The sequence below is a fragment of the Excalfactoria chinensis genome, chromosome 2 (assembly GCF_039878825.1).
Source record: "Excalfactoria chinensis isolate bCotChi1 chromosome 2, bCotChi1.hap2, whole genome shotgun sequence".
Lineage (NCBI taxonomy): Eukaryota > Metazoa > Chordata > Aves > Galliformes > Phasianidae > Excalfactoria > Excalfactoria chinensis.
The window spans coordinates 123,973,376-123,993,877 of NC_092826.1; the positions used below are offsets into that span (position 1 = coordinate 123,973,376).

Sequence of the window (20,502 nt, forward strand, 5' to 3'; positions counted from 1 at the left end):
TAGATATGTTAGCTCTCTGAACAATTCTGATATTTCCAGACAATTATCCTGAGCTTTCATCCAGTTCAGGCAAACCACAATTATATGCAGATGACATAGGATGGAGGAATTATTGGCCTTTCCATCCACGTTCATTTTGAAACCCTGTGTTTATGAAGAGCCATGAGAAAAATACTGCATTTGCTTAACTTCCTTTTGATTAACTAAGCTGGGGTTTAGGGGCCAGAGAAAAGCTTTCTTCCACTGAATGGTTACCACAAAATAAGCACATCTGTTGTAACTTTAATAGTGTGGATCCAGTAATGCTTTCCTAATCACCACAGATATGACACACAGGATATTTCTCCAACTCCTAGCTCCCAGTTACCAGTGAGGTCACCACCCACAAAGTATTGTCTGTGCAAGTCAAACTTGTGGCAGCAGGCTCAAGAGCAAAAGCTCAGTCCCAAACCATGAGAGATATGTCAGCAAACAGTTTAACTTCCTTTTTGCTGGGTTGGGTACCAGAGCAACTGGAAGGCTGTTTTTATTGAATCCTTATGGAAAGTAAGTTCTTAAGGTTTATTTCTTGAGAAATAAATAAATAATATAAAATAAAATAAATAAAAATAATAAAAAAAGGTTGTTGGAACCATAGTGCAAAAGAACAGTAAGCTCTCAGGACAAAATAAATAAAATAAAAAGTAATTGACCTCAAAGATTTTTAAAGTCATTGAGAGGTTTATACACGCGAACACTTTATATATGAATACTGTTGATCTCATGATCTCATGTTAATTTCTTGATAAATGACTGTATAATCTGAGATAATGGCAACATTTCAGCAGTGAAATCAAAACAAAATAGAATGCAGCTTTAGTTTACTAAAGTAAGTAAATCTTTCAGTTCTCTATGAGTTATCCAATTTTTTCATATCTACAACAAATTCTATGCTTGTCAGGACATAAACTGCAGAGGCTTTGTATGTCTAACTTCATTCTATATTTGTGGGTTTGTGGGCTTTTCTTCCTCACAATCTGAAGTCTATGACAAAGCCCACTCCTTCCTTTACATGCTGTGTGTTTAATTAACACTTGTCATTTTAGAATATTCAACAAATATTTTTTGTAATTCTTCTGAAAGTGTCTCCCAATTTTAAAAAATCATGTTCTTTGAGACTCTATCATAGGTAATTTGTTTTTATTCTTTAATGTTCTCTTCTGTATATTGATAATGTGGTTTCTTCTGATCCAACTTTTTTTTTTTCTCAGTATGTCAAGTGTCTCATCTGACTTTCAAACTGGTGACACAAGTATTACTTTTCATTTGTATTTAGAACAGCTTGATATTTTCTTGGATTTTGTTGTTGTTGTTGTTTTGTTTGTTTGTTTTGTAACTTTGCTGTGTTTCCTCACTTGGTAAAATCTCTTGTAGAAGTATTGTGCAAACTAGTTTTGTGATGTTTACTATCTCTCCAAAATACAAAATAATGGGAAAGATATTTTTTCATTGAAATTTCAAACCAAATCAAGTAGAGAGGTTCAGAAAACACTATAACCTGTAGTTTGTTATGAGTTGATAGCGCTGTAACTCTTCGACTTTCAGAAATCCTATCTGCACCAGTGTTTGTGATTATATCCCCATATAACTGCTGACCTTCAAAGTCTTTGAACATAAAAGTGGATTATCAGCATTCCTTTCTCTCCTGGATATTTGAGCAAAAGATCCTCAATTTAATTCCTTGTAATGGAAGTCTGCCAGAGCTTTAGCGATTTAAGGGAGAAAACTTTTACGTTCGTAAGGTATTGCAATCATATTTATGAATCAAACATTGAAAATTACTGCACAGCAACCCAAAATATTTTTCTTCCCTTAAAATTCTTATTTATTATAAGCAGTCAATAAACAAATAACTAGTCTGTTTGTATTTTAATAGAAGTCATAGTTCAATTTTTAGCTTTCTATCCAGTCAAGATATTTTAGGGCTAATTAAAAGGTGTACAGAGACTGATCACACGTAAATCTGGATCAAATTTTGTTCTGATCTATTCCAACTAACTTTTAAATTCAAATGGAAATAATTCACTGTCCTACCAATCAGTTAATTTAGCCTTTCATTGGATCATCCTGGGTTGAGAGCTGAGTCCTCCATGTCCATCTTCCTCAGTTAAGCTAAGGTAGGATGAGGAATTTGGAAGGAGATTCAGGGTCAAGAAGTGTAGGAGTGAAATCTGTCTTGTGGGGATATGTAGGAGTGTTTCTAAACTGGCAGAACTCCTAGTGATCTCAAAACATTTGTAAGACCTTTAACTAAAAGAGGAATATGTTTGGTTAATAACTCAAATAAAGTGTAGATGATAAAGGTGGAGGTAGACTGTCTGATGAACTGAAAATTAAATTGAAGATAATGCATTATTGACAGTGAGCAGAGAGGTGTAAATACTGGTGATATATTGCTTTCTTACCATGTAAGGGGTAAGTTTAAAAAACAAAACAACAACAAAACCCAACAAAGACATTGTTTTTCCTATCCACTTCTGGGATGAGTCTGACTGCAAGATTTTTAACATTACTAATTCACAGTAGGAGTGAGATGGTGGGAGAGAAGGAAGGAAAGGAGAAGGGGAGGAAGAAGGTAATCACTGAAGTCCTGGGAACTGGCTGATTATGCCACCATCTACCCCGACAGCTTCCTATGTTAAAACTGTGTTTGCACACAGCAGAAACTTGTGCCTGTGAGAAGATTCAGCTGTAGCACAAGGCCATTGTATGTGACTTATAATACATAAGCGGTGAGCCATCCTTTGGTCTTGTCAGAAACAATGACTTATGGGAAAAATAATGTCTATTAAGACTGTTACTGGGAGATACAAGTCTTAAGGGACACTGGACATTATAGACAGAATAGAGAAATCCTATTTTTAAATTTTTTCATCCTGATACCCTAAGAAAACAAGGTTAATGTGACCATCCTGCTATTCCATTTGTACGCAATTATTTGCACCCAAATGCATATTTAGTCTGCAAGCCAGTTTTGGTCAATCTTGATGGAGAAAGCAGAGATGTCAAAGATGTGATAACCCCACAATTTTTGCAAAAATAACACTCATTTGTTTTAGGGCACCACTCTTGTCCAGTGCTATGAGCTTTTATGAAGGAGCTGTAGGGAAGATCTGCAAGAAATTGGGTGAAGATGAAGGAAATAATGAGGATGTAGTGAGAAAAGTGATATTATTGTCTGAATTGACATAAATGCATAGGAAAGTAGGCAATATTAGATCTGTCTCTTTATCAGATATTCTCATAATCAGCTATAAATGCAATGTAATGCACTTCCATGTCAGATGCCATTCTGTTAGACTGCCTCCCTGCTGCCATCAACAACATGTAACGGAATAATGGTAGGAAGGTTCCACCTCTACTGCCATACCACCAGTTTCTGCCTCTGATGTCATGGGCCAACACAATGAAATAGGGGGCATTCCTTTTAAAGCGGCCCACATATTTAAATAGGAAGAATGCATCATAACTATACAGAGTAGACATAAAAAGGGTTTAATCACTTACAAATTGTCCCCTTACAAATTTGCTCTTGCATATAGGACCTTTCTTCTCTGTTGCAGTTAACCTTGACTCTTTATGAATGGTCAGAATCTCTATTCCTTCTCGTTTGGTCCCAGAGAAGTCAAGTCATCTGTCCGCTTTGAGGCCTCATCTCTCTTTTTCTTTACAGTAGTTTCTGCACAAGCTGAAGTATGGCAGCTTCATGCAGTTCTCCCCTATCCTGACAAGTTCCCTTCAGTCTTTCCCAGGGAAAGAGCAACTTACAGACTCCTTCAGATGGCTAAACTAAACTTAATCAGGCTGATTAAAGGAACTTAAGATCAAAATGAAAATAATCTGTCTGCATACTTATATTTAGAAAGAAACAGGCTAAGATTCTCAAATACTCAGTATGAAAAGCATCACAAACCCTGTGATAAAATCAAAAGAATGACCAACATGCCAACCTTCCATTAGCCTATATTCACAGTTTTGTAGATATACTTAGTGCTCACACCACATCTTCTGGGGTTTAGTAGTCCAGATCTTGATGTAACTTTGTCACCATCAGTTCTGAAGTTTTACTTGAGATCTCAATATGATTAAGAAACCTGGAGGGAGAAAAGAGATACTATAGACTTCTGATCTCTAAAGTCATGAGTATGAAGAGAAAGGACGTAAAAAGTGGTCAGGTCAGCTCTGTAAAACAGATAATCAAGTAAATCATTAAAAAAATGAATGACATAACATTCGGAAGAATCAGTGTGAGAAAATATTTCTAGTAAAAAAATATGCAAAAACAAACAAACAAAAAACCTACTAGCAAACGTTAATGTTTAATCTCTTTCACAGGAGGGAACTGTCATGTTCAAATAAGTTCAGTCTTCCTTTACACACAATACCTAAGGTGGCTTACTCAGGCCATACTTAAGAATACATTTTCAAATATATAATGTTTGGACACAATATAAGAATTAATGTACAATAAATGTTTAAAAAGTAATTGATGTGCAGTAATGAAACATTTCTAACTGATATTTTTGTGAAATTAAGATAGCATTTTTTAATTTCAGTAATGGATACTAAGATCGAAGGTAAGGCATTATATCGTATTTAATACAAAGTAGGGGAAAAAAAATAATCTGCCACTACTATGGAGAAATAATTTGCACTTCTTATTTCAAATAGATTTTTAAAATTGCAATATCCTTGCAGTCAGGGGAAGAAAAAAAAAAGGAAAAGAAAGAAAAAAAAAAAAAAAAAAAAGGAAAAAAAAAAAAGTGGATTAATGAACTCAGTTCAGCTTATATCAAAGATTTCATCCTGAGCCTTACTGCACCGACACCATGCCTTCACAAAATGTAAATCTGTTCCTTATTAATATGGAATGTTTGTCATGGCTCACTTCCACATTTTCTCAACAGCTGACATAAGATAATCTGTAGAAAAACGGAACATAGAAAGAATTTGTTGACTTCTCAAATTTTTGGATTCTACCTCCATCTGTTCAGGCTGTTTACCAGCAGTGCAGGTTAACTAGGTTTTCATTCTGCCTAGTGATACATATTCAAGAAGCATAAAGGATACACTCCATTGTACAAGCACAGTGATTCATTGTGCGGCAGCATTAACTCCATCTTTCATCTCTATAGCAAATTTCTTGGCTGCAAACAAGAGATTATTGAATGAATAAGCTGAATGCTGTTAGAAATTATATTATTAGCTGTTGACCAACATATATTGTTAAAAATAATATCCACTAAAGACCACGTGAAGAATTTTGCTTTATCAGAATGCCAAGTATATGAGCTGAAATAACCCATTCAGTCCTTTATTGAATTCAAGCAAATGAGCCAGATTTTGAACTATATCTATTTTCAGTAAAAGTTTCAAGAATGTTCCACGAGTTCAAATTTTTCTTAATGTCAGTAGATAGACTAGTATTCAGTGCTGAAGTTTGAAGATTCGAGCACTGATAACAGAGAAGACTTGTAAGGTCAATATTTTTTTCCTTTTATTAAGCATGGTAAATTGCCTCTGCTGCATGCCATGATGATATTCTCATTGCAAAGCCAGTCACTGAACACCAGAAGTTTTTTATTTATAAGGAAGGTCTGGGGGAATCTGTGATCTTCCAATTAAATACTGTATGTGACATCTGAACATATATGCATTGAGGGTTTGAACTGAAAAAGAACAGGAATCCTTAATTCTAGCCTCTGCTAAATTCTGAAGTCTTGACTCTGTAACCATAACAACACAAAGGGAATGTGGCACTGGGAGAAAGGTTATGAGGAAATTATTTTTATTGCATCTAAAGTGTCTTAGGTTCTCATAAATTGTTTAAAGGTTATTTCTCTGAAGATTTCATAATTTGTTAGAATGAAGCTATAGAGTGAATTCTGCATGGTTCCTGGGAATTCATTTTTATTATGCATCCCACCACTATTTTTTTGCTTGGATCACATTCGCATATTGAACTTATTACTGAATTTAAGCATTGTCTAAGGAATTATTCAAACGGAGTGTAAACCACTATCTGTATTAGGCAGGGCGTAAGCAAAACAGAACTTTTATGGCTTTTTGAATTAGGCCTCTTATCACCATACATTTGAAATTCAAAATAAAATTTTTAAAGAATGTATCTGTAGGTATTGATACAATCTTTGCCTGTACTTGTGTACTATACTTGTACAACGCTGAGAAGCAGCAGCATTCGATGTTATTGTGTACTGATGTCTCCTATGTAAGCAGTTAAATTTATGACTGTCCGGGAATGACAAAATGATTTATAATCTCTTATATACACTACAATCCACCTGCTAGGAGCAATAGCCTGGGTTGGAAGGCTGGTTAAAACAGACCATTTCAGCTGGTAAAAAAAACAAAACAAAACAAAAAACACCAATACAGGAAAGATGATAGTGGGGGGGACACTGTTACCTTGTTCAGAAAAGTGCCAGCTCTGCATTCCCAGTTTCTTATCTTTCAATTCTACTTCACAAAATGACTGCAATATTTTTAATTATTATTCATCCTGTCAAAAAATGATAGGTTTTTTTTTGTTGTTGTTTTTTGTTTTTGTTTTTAATAGGCAATACTCTGATAGCCATTTTATTTATTTTTTTTTTTTTTTTTTTTTTTTTTTTTGCAAATGCAGCTACAGATTTAAATGCAGTGGTCTGATACTCATTTAAGATTGAGTCATTATTAGAACTGTGATCTCACATGCTCAGTGGTCAATGTACCTACAGAATTCTCTCAAGACATTTCTTTCCCATATCTCATGTCAGCATCAAAATTCAACAAACTGCTTTCTGATGGTTCGTCCTTACAGTAGATCTGGCTTGAAATATTGCTCTTGTCCTAGATAAAGTTCAATTGAAAAATCACTTAAAAACAGCCATCAATTTTTTTGGGAGGTTGTTGATTTTTTGTTGTTGATGGTGGTTTTTGTGGTTTATTTATTTGCTTGGTAGTTGGTGTTAATGAGTTTGGTGGTGTTTTTGTTTTTGCTTTTCTTGAAGAAATTTGAAGAATTTTGTTTTATTTTTTAATAGCTAGCTAAGTGGACAAGGATTTCTCAGTTGAATCTAGCACCAAATATTTTCTTCAATACTTTATTTCTTGTCTCACTGGGATTCAGTGTTGTTTAGAAAATCTGTAAGTATAAAGCTAGCATCTCATTAAGTTAGAAAAGGTAGCATTAAAATGAGTCTTATGGTTTGAAATAGTGAATTTTAGGTCTGGCCATCTGCTGTGAGTACATATTTTTTTGCTGCAGCTGAATGAATCTCTGCCATTAAATAGAGCACGCGCCACATACCACCCCTTCATGAATTCTGAGAACTGTTTTATTGAAGAATAAAGCTACAGAATGAAATGACACAGCAAGCAGTTTGTAGATAGGTCTGTATTTCCTTATGATAAGATAAATACACTGAAAAATTGTTTCTTTTACAAGACTGCCATGAAGTGATTTGGGTTTTAACTCAATCTAATTATTAGTTGAATAAACTCAAATTCTCACCCTGTTCTGAAGTTTTTAGGTAGAAACAAACAAAAAAATAAAATATAAAGGAAAATTATTTTCATAATAATCATATCCCATAATAAACATCTCCAAATGTTTATTATCCCATAATAAACATCTCCAAATAATTCTAGTCATCTCTAAAATGTCTGAAGCTAGAGAATTTATCCTTCCATCTGTAATAAATGGTTTCCTTGGACCTAACAGGAGTTCATTCACAAGCTGTCTGTGATACAAAGCTCACCCTCATGCTTCTGTTTTACATCAGACCTTGTTCGTTTGTTTTCTTATTTAAGTATTTAATAGAAAGTGTGAATGGCTAGCTATGTAAATGCCAAATGCACCTATCTAATATCAACTGCCTGTCTTGACACTCTTGTAGCCAAATGACTATAAATCTATCTTATCTAGACTGTCTCTGGATTCCTCCTTTTTCAGGTGATTAATGTTAGAAGAATTAGGTCCTGCTGGAAACCTTTAAAGTTGCTCACAATAGTTTCATTGTACATCTGTATAAAAAGTAATTAGATACAGTTGCCGAGTCCTTCCTTCTGACAGGTACCTTTTCTTATTCAACATAGGCTGTAATTAAAACCTCTCATTGTGGCTGCAGGAGCAATGAGCAATTGCAGTGTATCACACTGCAGACCTGGGAGTAGCTGACAGCACATCTAGGAATGGTAAAGCAAGAAGATACATGTAGAAAATGATGATGCCAGTATAATAATTTCCTTTTAAAATACTATCAGTAAGAACTTAAAGATCTGCAGTCCCTAAAGGTTTTCATTCTCTGTTTTAAGGAGCTGTCTCTTATACATATCATTAAGTTCTTAGCTTCTAAGACTTACTGTGGCAAGGACTCCCCCAGGTCAGTTAAGCACTAAGTGGCAAATGGCTTCCTTTTTATTAGTTTAAGATTTATTTCCTTTCTCTTTGATTAAATGTTCTGAAAGATAGACATCAACATGCATTTTTTCCTCCATCTACCATATATCATCTTATTTACCTTTAGCATATGTGCTCCCACCCATCTTCTGTATAAATTAAAATTGATCTTTTCAGTCTGTCACAATTTTAATCACTTTAATCTCTAATCTCTTCTATCTTACTCTTTATGCAGAGTGTATGGCTTTATACTACAAAGTGAGCACTTTCTTTATTGAATAACCTAGAGTAATTCCCATTTTTTTTTCGGAATACTTACATTTTATTTAAAATCTGTTTATACTTCATATTATTTCTCTCTATGTTAATTCTTCTGTATTCATTGGCTATGAATTCAGCAGTGTTCATGATAGAATTGTGTATATCGGTCAGCAAATCCAGGCCCTTGTGATCACATGCAACTACATAATATAATGCAGTTAATAAGTTCAATTAGCTTTATTTTATGACTAATTATGAGGAATTCTTGGCTTGCATATTCCTCTCTGCCATGCTGTGTTACCATGAGTTTCCAGCACCTGATATCCTTGTAGGTACATGGCACCAAGTACAGAGGAAACTGGCTTGATGGCTGACTCTTCTGAGATGGATAAGGGCCTTTCTTCTGTTTAAATGTTTTTTAATAATTTAACCATATTTTTTTCATAGCCAGCTTATAAACATTTGTATGTGTGCCAGTATCCTTCAATAACCTGAACAGTCCCTCAATAGCTCTGTTGTTTATCCTCCTAATTGTTTCTAGAGAAAAGCCATGTCTTTTGGCTCTTCTTTCAGTAGACTGAAACTTTCAGAATCCCCTTGCAAAACTTTGTTTTTCTGCTCTGCTTAGTAGTTCTTGGCATTCATCTTTCTGAGGAGGAGTGAGCAGAAGTGCACACAGTATTTCAGAGAATGTCCAGTTCTCTCCCTGCAGGTTAATGTGCTCTTATCTATACGCTACAGATTATACTGCTCAGGTCCACTCCCCAGTGTCCTCCACACCCCGAGGTTACATAGTGTTGATAACTCATAGCCATCTTAATGTTTACTTCCTCTGTCATTTACACCCAGTGGTTCCATGATTTAGGAAGAAGCAAAGTTTGTACAGAGGTGTATCTTTTCATTCCTGAATTTATTATTCGTTCGACCCCTTGCTAGCTGCAGTATTTGAATGCTTGATCTGAAGTTCTTGATATTCAAAGTTACCATCCATTTCAGATGTCTTTTCCAACAGAAATTTCTGCTTTTCCCACACCCCCTGTGAATTCAACCACAGAGGGAACAATGTTTCCTTGTTCCAGCCATAGACAGCAGGCAAAAGGTTATATTCATCATAAGTATGATATATTCTAAGGCCATTCACAAAAAAATCAATATTGAAATTTTATGTTCAGCATTAAAGACTTATGACAGAATATGTTTATTTTTTATTTTAGTTTATTTTATAATGGAATGAGGAGTTGCTGTTTTCATCACACTCATAAACACCTAGTGAATCTTATATTGCAAAATGTTGACTGCAAAGACAGAGAACAAAAAAATTGGTTTAACAGAGGGACGTAAAGTTTATTTTCTGCAAAGAACCAAGTGCTTTTCATTTTATTTTCCTTTCTTTTCTGCTACCTTGCCTGGAGCAGGTTGCACTCCAATAGATGTAGTTTAGCTCCTGAATAATGGCAGCACTCGTATGTGTAATGCTACCCATGTACTATGTTATAGACAGTAACAATGGCAAATCTGGGTTCACTTGGAAGACCTGGGATGATGCATTTTGTGATGGATTTGTAACTAAGCACAGTACCTGGATAATGCTCCTAAAACAAGGAGTCATACTACTTATTTTACTGTAGAGAGCAATATGACTGTATTAATCCATATTTTACTGCCTTAATTTACACACTGCTAATACCAGGCCTTAAGTGATTAGATGAGTAGATGCTGATCATTCTGAATTTACTAAACACCCCTAGTAATAATGAAATGTTAGTAATTACTACTTAGGGGAAAAAAGGTAAACAACAACAAAAGAAAAATGGTTTTCACTATTTAGTTTTTCATACACATCAAAATCTTCTTTGAAAATGCAGCTTTTAGAATTCTTTTTCTCCAAGTCAACAAGGAGCTGTGTTCATGCTTGCTCTCAGAGGTCATGGAATCAATTCCCTATTGCCTACTGTCATTTACCCCTATCCAGAAGCCATATGTAATTCTGATAGGCTAGAATGATCGAACTTTTATCTGTTGCAGACTAAAGGAAATAATTGCACAAGCAAAACATCAGATAAAAATGAGCAATCATGTTTACATCTGTATTTATTTGGAGATTCGCATATGCTATCATTAATACAGCATAAAGTTTGATTTTCTGAAACGCAGCAGTGCATCAGCTGGACATGTTATTGTAAATTAATTCTGCCTTCAATGAACACCAAGAAGAACAAAAAACTTGTTTGTTTTTTATCTGTTGTTTTGAGTGAAATGATCTGTAACCTCTGGCACAGAGCTCAGCAACACAAGCAATGTTCACTCATCTGTATTACCAATATGCGTATTAAGAAATAATGGGTTGGAATTCCTAGAAGAAAATTCATAAGGTTACCATTCTTCCTGCAGGGTGACTTTCCTGTAGGAACTTGCTAATAGCAGAAGACATTTTGTCAGGCAGGATAGATTAGGATGTGCACTGGGATGGAAGGATTCAAGTGCTATTTCATTTGTCTGTCTCTCTTGCTTCTGCTGTTTCAACTATGAGGGAACTTCCTGTCTGAAAGGATTGCAATGGCTATCTCAGTGCTTCAGATGAGCTTAAGACTCATGTAAAATGTGCTGCTGCTAATTAGTCAAGACCTAATTAGTCCAGTGAAATTAATTTTACATAAATAATGTGGAATTTAAGGTTCATGGCTTAAGAGATAAATTCAAAGTCTTTTCTGAATTGTCTGTCTTAAAAGTAAAATACCAGAAAAGGATTATTAAGGAACCACTTCAAAACTGGCATTAACATGCTAATGAAGATTTAGCACATTGCCCGGAAGACATGGTTGATCTGTGTTCCATAAGGTCCTTCCAACCACTATCAGCACCTATGTATCCCTAGCTGCTCCCATCAGTAAGGAAGCTAATAGTGACTTTAAGTAAGAAACTTATTTGCCTCCTAACTGAATGTAAAGCACTGTAAATACAGTCCATGCACAGCAGTGGGTAGGTAATTAAGAGTGTTCTCCTTCATTAACTAAACTTCAAGTGAGCCATCTCTTGGATTTGTGCCACAGGCTGCTTTGACCTACCTGGAGCTGTTAGAGTAATTAAAGTGCACTTCAGGATTGCATATGCCAAGGACTAAGCAGTAGGAAGTTGAGGTTAGACTTCATTTCATATATATTTCTGTTATTCTCTGATACAGTTTTACAGTACCAGCCAGAGGCTGAAATTTGGGTGCTAAGACTGTACTAATGTGACCACAAAAGCACAAAAAATAAATGCTCTGTGCCCTCAGTAAAAAACAGCTAAAAGAATATCTTCCATTCCCTCAAATATACTATGAAGTAATATCATATTCGTTTTGAAATTTACCTTCCTCATCTTTTTTTCATGATGTTTTTATTTTTTACCTTGCTTCTGGGTTTTGTTTTGAGAATGTGTAAATTTGTGTCACCCTTGTGGAACTCTGTAAGGTCTCAGAAAGAATGGGCTTCCCAAAAAGAGGTTCTTCCATCTTTATGTACAAGTTTGAACTTCACCAACACTGAATTTTCATCACTACAATATTTTTTTAATTAAAAAAAAAAAAAAAAGAAGAAGTATTATTGCTAATATTAGTGCTAGTATTATTGACTGCACTGGCTTTGAGTTCAGCAGCTGTGTGAAATGAAGATTAGCATCAGCCCTGCACTGTCTTTTGACAGTCAGAAGCCAACATTGTAGTGAACAAGTTCATCAGATATTTTTTATCTTCTGTTCTCCCTGACTCAGATTCAGCTCAGCCAGCAACTACTATTGTTATCTAACCATCGCATAGCAGAGATGATAGACAAATGATAAAATGATACATATATTATTTGATGACCTGTAAGATAGTCTTCTGGATTTCTTTCCTAAATCTATTATACCGTATAAGGCAACACCTATAATATTTATTCATTTTGATCCTCTGCAGCAGAATAATTGGATTAGTTTATTTAAAAGTATTTATATTTTATTTTTAAATCAGACTACGGAAGCTATCTTCCTTAATCTGAGTTACTGGCAGATTCTAATACCATTAAATGTCTTGTTCTGTTTTCTCCCCACTTTAGCTCCACCACACAGCAGTCAACTAGACTTTCTACAGTGTAAGATACTATAAAATGATTAAAAAAAATAATCATAAAACAACTAGAAAACAATCTTGATTCGAATATTTAAGACAAGTTCTCCTCTATTCTGTGCACAGAAGCCAGAGGTAGTACTTGTATCAACTTATTAATGAGCAATCAGTTTTTGCTTAAAAAAAAAATAAAAATAAAAATTAACTTAATTTAATTTAATTTTTGCAGCTTCACTGAAATTTCCATGCTTCTCAGTAAGCTGTAACTCATTTTCTCTTATTTTTTATTTGAGAAAATAGCACTTAGTAGGCAAGGAAGGGCCAATTTTTAGAAAGACTGGAATGGTTCTCCAAATTAGAATCAAGGTTTTTATGATAACTTTATATCTTACCTCACTTTTAGGAATGATGGATAAGTTCCTATTCCAGAGATAAAGATGAGCAAATAAAATTATCTGTGAATATACATGTGGGAAATCTTAACCAGCCGATATCTTCATTTTTCAGATTTTTTGTTCTTTAGCATTCCTTTTCTATCCTTGTCTTTGAGGACTAGCAGTGTTGTCACTAATATCATCATCTTTTTTTTCTTTTTTTTTCTTTTTTTTTTTTCCTAGGCTACTATCTCCCTCTATAAAAACTTCTCATGCTTCATGTCTTTCAGTAGTTTCACCCCCCGTTTGGCTTTGAACTTGTCAAAATAACCAAGTTTTTTGAGATGCTATCTTTCCCCCACGTTAATCTATTTTTATTTTTTTTGTCCCCTTTTTGATAAGTAATAAAGGTATTATTAGGGAACATTTGCAGTAACAACCTGGTATATCATAGTGAAAAACCATTTCAGTGACCAAAATTACCAACTGATATCTGACATCAGTTTCCTAATTAGTGTGTCATGAAACATAAGACCATTCAGATAGGATTCAAGGATTTTGGGAATATGTGACTGATCTAAGTTAGTTGGTTGTTGAATGTATAGAAGGATGAATTAATTTCTTAACAGACTAAGAGATATCTAATATTTATCTATAATTCAAATGCAGATAGCATGATTGCACGGAGATATTCCATCATTAAATGTAAACATAACAACACATGAAAGTAGTTATTACTAAGTGGTAGGATTTTCCCATTCTCTTATGAGTTCACACACCTGCTTTATAAGAAATAAGTTTCTGCAGTTCTGAGGTGTGCCATGCCCCACTGGTTATGGAGCAGCAGATGGTACTCCTCTTACCATGTCTGAGTAGTGCTTATGCACAGCTGCAAATCTGTTTTCTCTTTCTTCCTTTTACAGTCAAGTAAGTTCAGCAGTGACAAGAAAGAGCAATTTGGGTTAAAAGCATATCTAGCTCAACAAAAAATCTGGCAAACGGGGAGAAAAGAAATTATACAATTGAGAGCAATCAGAAAATGATTTTGATGGGTGATTACCATCAGATTGCAATGTTTCTACATGGATCCACAGGGCTTGATATGAGCCCAAGAGCAATTTCACATTTGTATAAAATCATCAGTCCACGTAAAAGAACAGCTTATGGATTACATGATTTTTGTAATGTTCTGGAGAAGAAGGAGGACTAAGGGGACCAGGTATTTTCAGTCACTGAATACAATGGGTCTCCTGCTCATCATGAGCTGTCAGTTGAAATTGTGCCACTTTTTCTTTAAAATGAGCATGTCAGAAGATACTACTCCAGTCTCTAAAGCTCGGTTTCATTAGTGTACCATTTCTTAACCTTGAAAAAAGTAACTCTTTAACCAGAGAAAATTCAAGTCTGTGGCATGAGATGGATTAAATCAATCTCTCTGCTCACTCTGTCCAAATAGAGCTGGTACTTTCCACATAGCATGTTCTCCACCCACTATTTTTTAAGGGCCACCTGAGTTACAACAAATCCCGCATCAGTCTCTTTCGGTGTTTGGCGAAGTCATCTTCCTCCAGTCATTCCTGAGATTAGGATACAGATTTGTTTTCTGACATACCCTGATTACTCCAAAATTTTACTGAGACTGCAAACAGATGCTTACTGCTCCTATCATCCTAATTGGCCTCTCTCTACACTTATCTGAACACATGCAGGAAAATGAAATACTCCCCTCTCTCCAGAGTGCCTCGTTTAACTCTGCAGCTGCTGGGATATGACACATAGGCAGCACCTTGTGCTATCCCATTATAAACAGCTTGGTGTTCTCTCACATGTGTTCAGATAAAATGACTGTAATGTAAAGATTAAATTCTGTGTATGTCAGATTTTGTATTATACAGGAGAGCAGGAGATAATATAAGCTCACAATTACGAAATAGAAGTTGCATCACAAAAGTTGATGACTGCTAAAAGAATTGTTGGTATTGCAGTAAGAAAGCAGCTCGATGTAAGATTCTCCTGAATTACTTGTTGGTGAATGTGTAAAAATTTATGAGAATTGAAATTAATTTCCTATTCATGCCACAATAATAGGACTGGAACTGGATTGCTGCCATCCCTGCCTTCTGATGCTCTTTTTTTTTAAAAAAATAGCACCAGTTACTCGGATAATTTAAAAGCTGGTAGAAGTCATTCCAGTGAGACACTCACAGTGGGGTTCAGCTTATTAAATGGGGAGCCTTACATTTAGTTGTCGATACACAGCTGTATATCTAGTGTGTGAAGTATTTCTACCTTTACAGAGTAAAGTTCCTTTTACACTAGTCCTGATTTGGGCTGTATAAGTGTGGATGCCTACTGCCACTTGTGACTCCCTGGAGTACCCAGATGGATGGTGTGAAGCACTCCAAACAGTCACAAATTTCCTCATAGGCAACCAAGATCTGGACTCCAAGGCCTCTTTACTCTGATAGTGAAGACTGCAACAAAAGCTAGTAGCCAGAAGTTTAAACAGATAAATCAATATATGGTACACTTTTGGGCATGGTGATCAACTATTAAGCAATAACTGTAAATTGTCTATTAGATTATTTGAATTTTGGTTTCTTCAATTCAAGATTGTACTTGGAGTGAATGGCAAATTCTGAATGTAGTACTTTGGTTTTGAGGAGATATTTTTTAAGTGGTATCATTTTTGTAAGGAAATTGATAAACAACAATATATATAGATAGATAGATAAAAATTGATTTCTATATAATTTCTGTGTGTTTTTCTCTATACCAGTGTCCCAGATACCCAGCTCAGAAATTTATCTAGAATTCACATGGGGGGATAAAGAGATAAAAGGGAAGTGAGCAGGGAAATGAGGCACATATCTTTTGCCATGAGGATAGCAATACTATGCCAAGGAAGCCAAATCTAATCTTTGAATTTTTATAGGTTTTTGCTTTTGGTTTTATTTTGGTTTTGCTGTTGTTGATATTTTTTGAAGGGGGATTCTTTATTTTATGTATTTCTAACCTAAGTTCCTAGTTGAGCCTCAGTCAGTCGCAGAAATACATGTGTGCTTGCCATAGTTTATGATCTGTGCTTCTCACCTTTTCAGATTTTTTTTATTTTTTTTCACAGATGTGGAAAAGAATGGAAAGGAAATCGTTGTCACATAAGTGCTAAGCCTCTTCACTCTCCCATTTCAAATCTCCTTCGAAATGGTGGGTCTGGAAAAAAAGAAATATATTTCTATTCATCCTTTCAGTATTTTCTTTTTTCTTGTAACAGTCTGATTGCTCTGATTTTGCAGATATTTGGATTGGTTTGGGGATCAGTTTCTTGCTGATTAAAATTGCTGTTGCTGCCTTTTGTTTCCTGTCAAAGAAGAAAGAGCACAAAATGTAAGTGAAACTTTTATTTTGTATAAGGCAGGCACAAGTGTGGCACAAAGCAATGGCTAACTGCCCAGGCTCCTTAGTTTCAACATTTAAATCCCCCTACAGTCTGTTTGCCTTCACATGCAACACTAAATGCAAAACTTAGTTTTGCAACATTTTAGTTGAGATCTTAGTGGACCCCAGTCCAGTAAAAATGAGTTATGGTGTGACTTTTAGAATATTTCGATTCAACTTCATGTGATTAAATTGTAAAGTTATTCCAGCTTAATAGCAGCATCTCTGCCTTTGTACAGGATGGTTAAATGTAAAAAATATGATGTATTTGTGGTTTCTTGAAACCTCTGAGACCAAATTAATTTATTAAAGGCAGGTTGACAGTTTTTTCTGAAGGTACTGAGGACACATTTCCCTTGAGAACATTTTTGCCCTAAATATTGCTAATGTTGTGATACCTGGGTGGTGTAAGAGCTTTGCTTTTTTTTCCACTTTAAAAGATTGGTGTTTTTCATTAAATAAATAAATAAATAAATAAATCCTTAATAAATTGGGGGAAAAAATGCAAGCTGTAAAACTGCAGAATCACATGAAGATTTCCACAAATCATAATGTTTGTCTCCTCTTCTTTGGTACCTGGACACACTGATAATCTGGCTTCTTGTTTGATTTTGTGTTACTCCTCTTAATTGGTGTTTATTTTGATACTGTGTCTATTCCTTCCACCTCTTCACTCTGCCTCTTCATCTCACACCCACTGTCCGATACTGCTGTCTTCCACTAGGATCACCCCAGTACAGGCTCTAGGCTTGTGGTCTAAGTACTGGTCTTGCTTGTGGTGAATGACTGCTCTGGATGGTGGCTTCTTTTCCCCAAATGCATGTTTCTTCCATCCCATTCTTAGCTTGCTACCAGTACTGTGCAAACAGAAAGGAAATTGTCTTCTGACAACCTCCTACATAAAGATCATCCTCACTGAATGAAAGAAATCAGCAAAATTGGTGCTGTTTTATTTCAAAATATATTTCAAGTGCTTTGGATAACATTGCTAAAAAAGGTCTTTCTTTATCCAATTATTTGATTTCATTTTTATAAGACCTACCGCAGGTTGATAGTGCATTATTTCACAGATCTCTTATACTTTCACCCTTTGTGTCATTGCCCTGATAATTTCTACTTGTTCTCTACTCCCTAAGGTTTTTTTGCTTCTTTTTATTTTCTTATAGCAGCTATATTTTCATCTCTGCCTATCTCTTTACTTGCTCTGATCAGTCCTTCTCCATCAGCAGCAAGTGTCACTTCTCCCTTTCAGCAGTCCCTATAGTGAACTGCATTGTCCACTCTCAGGTTAGATTTCCCTCACTCTTCATTTTTTTCTCTAACACTCATATTCAGAGATGTCTCTTTTCCTTTAAACCTCTGTTTTGCTATAGATCTTTCTTACTTTGGGAATGTTGCTATCTCCAAAACTATCTACTAAACTGTGCAATCTGCCTTGATGTTATTGATGCTGACATCTTTCCTGACACTGCATATTTCACCGGCAAAAAGAGTTGTCTATGGGCACAGAAGCAAAACGTTGAAGCAAGAACATTTAGTGGCTGTGCTACTGTTAATTGAGTGCGTAGCATCACCTACTTTATGTCTGCTTCACCTTAAGTGGGAATAATATCATTGCTTTATCTTACTTCACAGAGGCTTTAAACTTAATTCATTTCCATTTATGCAACCTCCTAAAGAACATATATAGAAAGGCACCTCAGAATTGCAAGATAAGTTGTTTTACAAGAGCTGTTAAAATTTGTTTGTAATTTCAATTAATAATTTTTCAAATAAAATAATATTTTTTCTTAAGCTACTTTATCTTGTGTTCTAAATATTTCCCTTTTTCTTTCACGAATATTTGCTTACGGGCTAATGCACTGCCTTCCACTTCTCTTCCCACTAAACTACTAAGCCATATCTCATAGCAGATTGCATAGTTACATTAGATAGTTTACTCTAACTTGATTTGTTTTCACTGGAGCTGCCAGAAGCATAAGTTATAATGCTGGAGATTTTTGTGGTTTTGAGTTTTTCTATTAGAAACTCACAAATACCATCACATTTCTCAACCCACAGCACAGAATATACATTTGTATTTTCATTGTTTTTAACCATAGTCGACTTAATATGGTAGTTTGAATGCATTTTGTAGGCATCATCAAGAAATAATGTAACTACTAAGTGTCAGTTTCATTGAAATTTTGAACTTGTGAAAACATTGAAATCTGAAACTTTTGAGTTCTTCTCTGTCTTTACATACCTGGTAATCAGATCAGTTTGGTATGTAAAAATCTCAGCTGGAAGCATAGCAGTAAATCAATGCAATTTTTTCCTTAACTGCTTAATGAGTAATCAGTAGTGACTAGCCCAGAGTTAACCGATGTAATAATACTGTCCTTTGGACATTTGAGATAAAGCTTGGGAGTAAGAAGTGACTTGTGTTTGCATAAGTCTATAAATTGTACAATGTGACAGCACCACATAGAGGTATCAGATTTTACTCCTGATTTATTAATTTTTTGTCTTTTTTTCTTTTTAATTCAAGGGAATTTGATGAACTAAAAGCTTTGATTGTGCACATGATATTTTCCTATAGATCATTTTAATTTCAGAGGCTTGTGTTTTCTTTTAGAATTCCAGGGTTGTATTGTTTTCTCAAAGACATTAGAGAAACTCCATACTCTAAACTGTCTGCTCTCTCTTTCACAAGGAAGCTTTTGCACACTTAAGCCCATATTTACTGCCTTCTGAAAAAAAAAATGATTTGCTATTTAGCTATTTTTTAATAATTTCTCTAAGGGTCTCCTTTTTTTCCTGTCCTGTGCTGTTGTAGAACAACAAATGCATGCGTTTGTAGCTGCTCCTCAAAGAAGCACACTAACATTTTATGTTAGCCCTCAGTGCATTTTTAAATTTAATGCAGATCCATCTATGCCTCAAATGAAATAGCACAAGAATGTGCACAAAAGCTAAAGGAAAAGTTTCAGAGTCCACAAAATCTTTAATCTTTTCACTATCAAACCAGCTAGGAGGCAATGACCCTTAAACACATGCTGCTTTTGGAAGTTGTTTCTATTTAGCAGTGAGCACCTGAGAGTTTCATTTCATCCTTCTTTTTCTTCACGGGAAAGACTGATAGTGATATAAGCTCTCCCTCCAACCCAGACAGCATGCTCTTCTTTCACTTTGTTCTCTCCTCCTTTCTTAGCAATAATTTCATCTCTGATCTTCAAGCCTGAAACTCATCAGTGTCTAAGTGGGAGTTACTGGAAGTCATTTTATTTATTTACTAATGGACAAAAGCAGTCTGCCACAAAGCTTGGCAGCAGTCTACTTTATTAGTAGAATGAAGTGAAATCTACTACAATGGAATTCAGATTTGCATGCAACTTCCCAGCTCCCAGCTGGAGGTATGTGAAATTTTTATACAGCATTCTCAAATTGGAGGAAGCATGTATGTTTCTCACATTCCTGTTCATGCTCCAGAGATGACGTGTTCTGGTTCAGAAGGAAAGACTGCAAGTTGCTTCACTTCTTCAGTGGCATCTGTACCTACTGACTGAATAGGAGCAAAACTGCATTTTGACTTCCATTGTATTACATCTTCCCTCTCATGCTTCATTTTACCTTCAAGAACAAAACATAAAAAGTGAAAATCAAATACTTTCCATCTAGTTAAGCTATGTAGAAACATCTCTTCCCTCCAATGCAGTCAATGTCTCTGGATCCTTTCAACTCATTTCTTTCCCAATCTTGATCTATGCCGTCAGCTGTAATGCTAATGCACCACTGTGGTTATCAATCCCATCAGTTAAAATGAGCACAAATCTCAAAATTTTCCCAACCATATAAATAATATATCTTACAGTATAGACAAGAGACTGAAAGACTGAGGAGCTCAGAGAAAATATTTTAAAATG

General features: G+C 35.1%; 1 protein-coding gene across 1 annotated transcript in view; it reads left to right on the forward strand.

Moving 5' to 3' along the window:
- MALRD1 (MAM and LDL receptor class A domain containing 1) overlaps window positions 1-20,502 on the forward strand; it is a 192,771-nt gene that overhangs the window by 165,796 nt on the left and 6,473 nt on the right. The window contains exons 36-37 of the mRNA XM_072329837.1: window positions 16,284-16,366; window positions 16,456-16,546. Coding sequence (XP_072185938.1) covers window positions 16,284-16,366; window positions 16,456-16,546 — 174 coding nt within the window. The remainder of the gene's footprint in view (window positions 1-16,283; window positions 16,367-16,455; window positions 16,547-20,502) is intronic.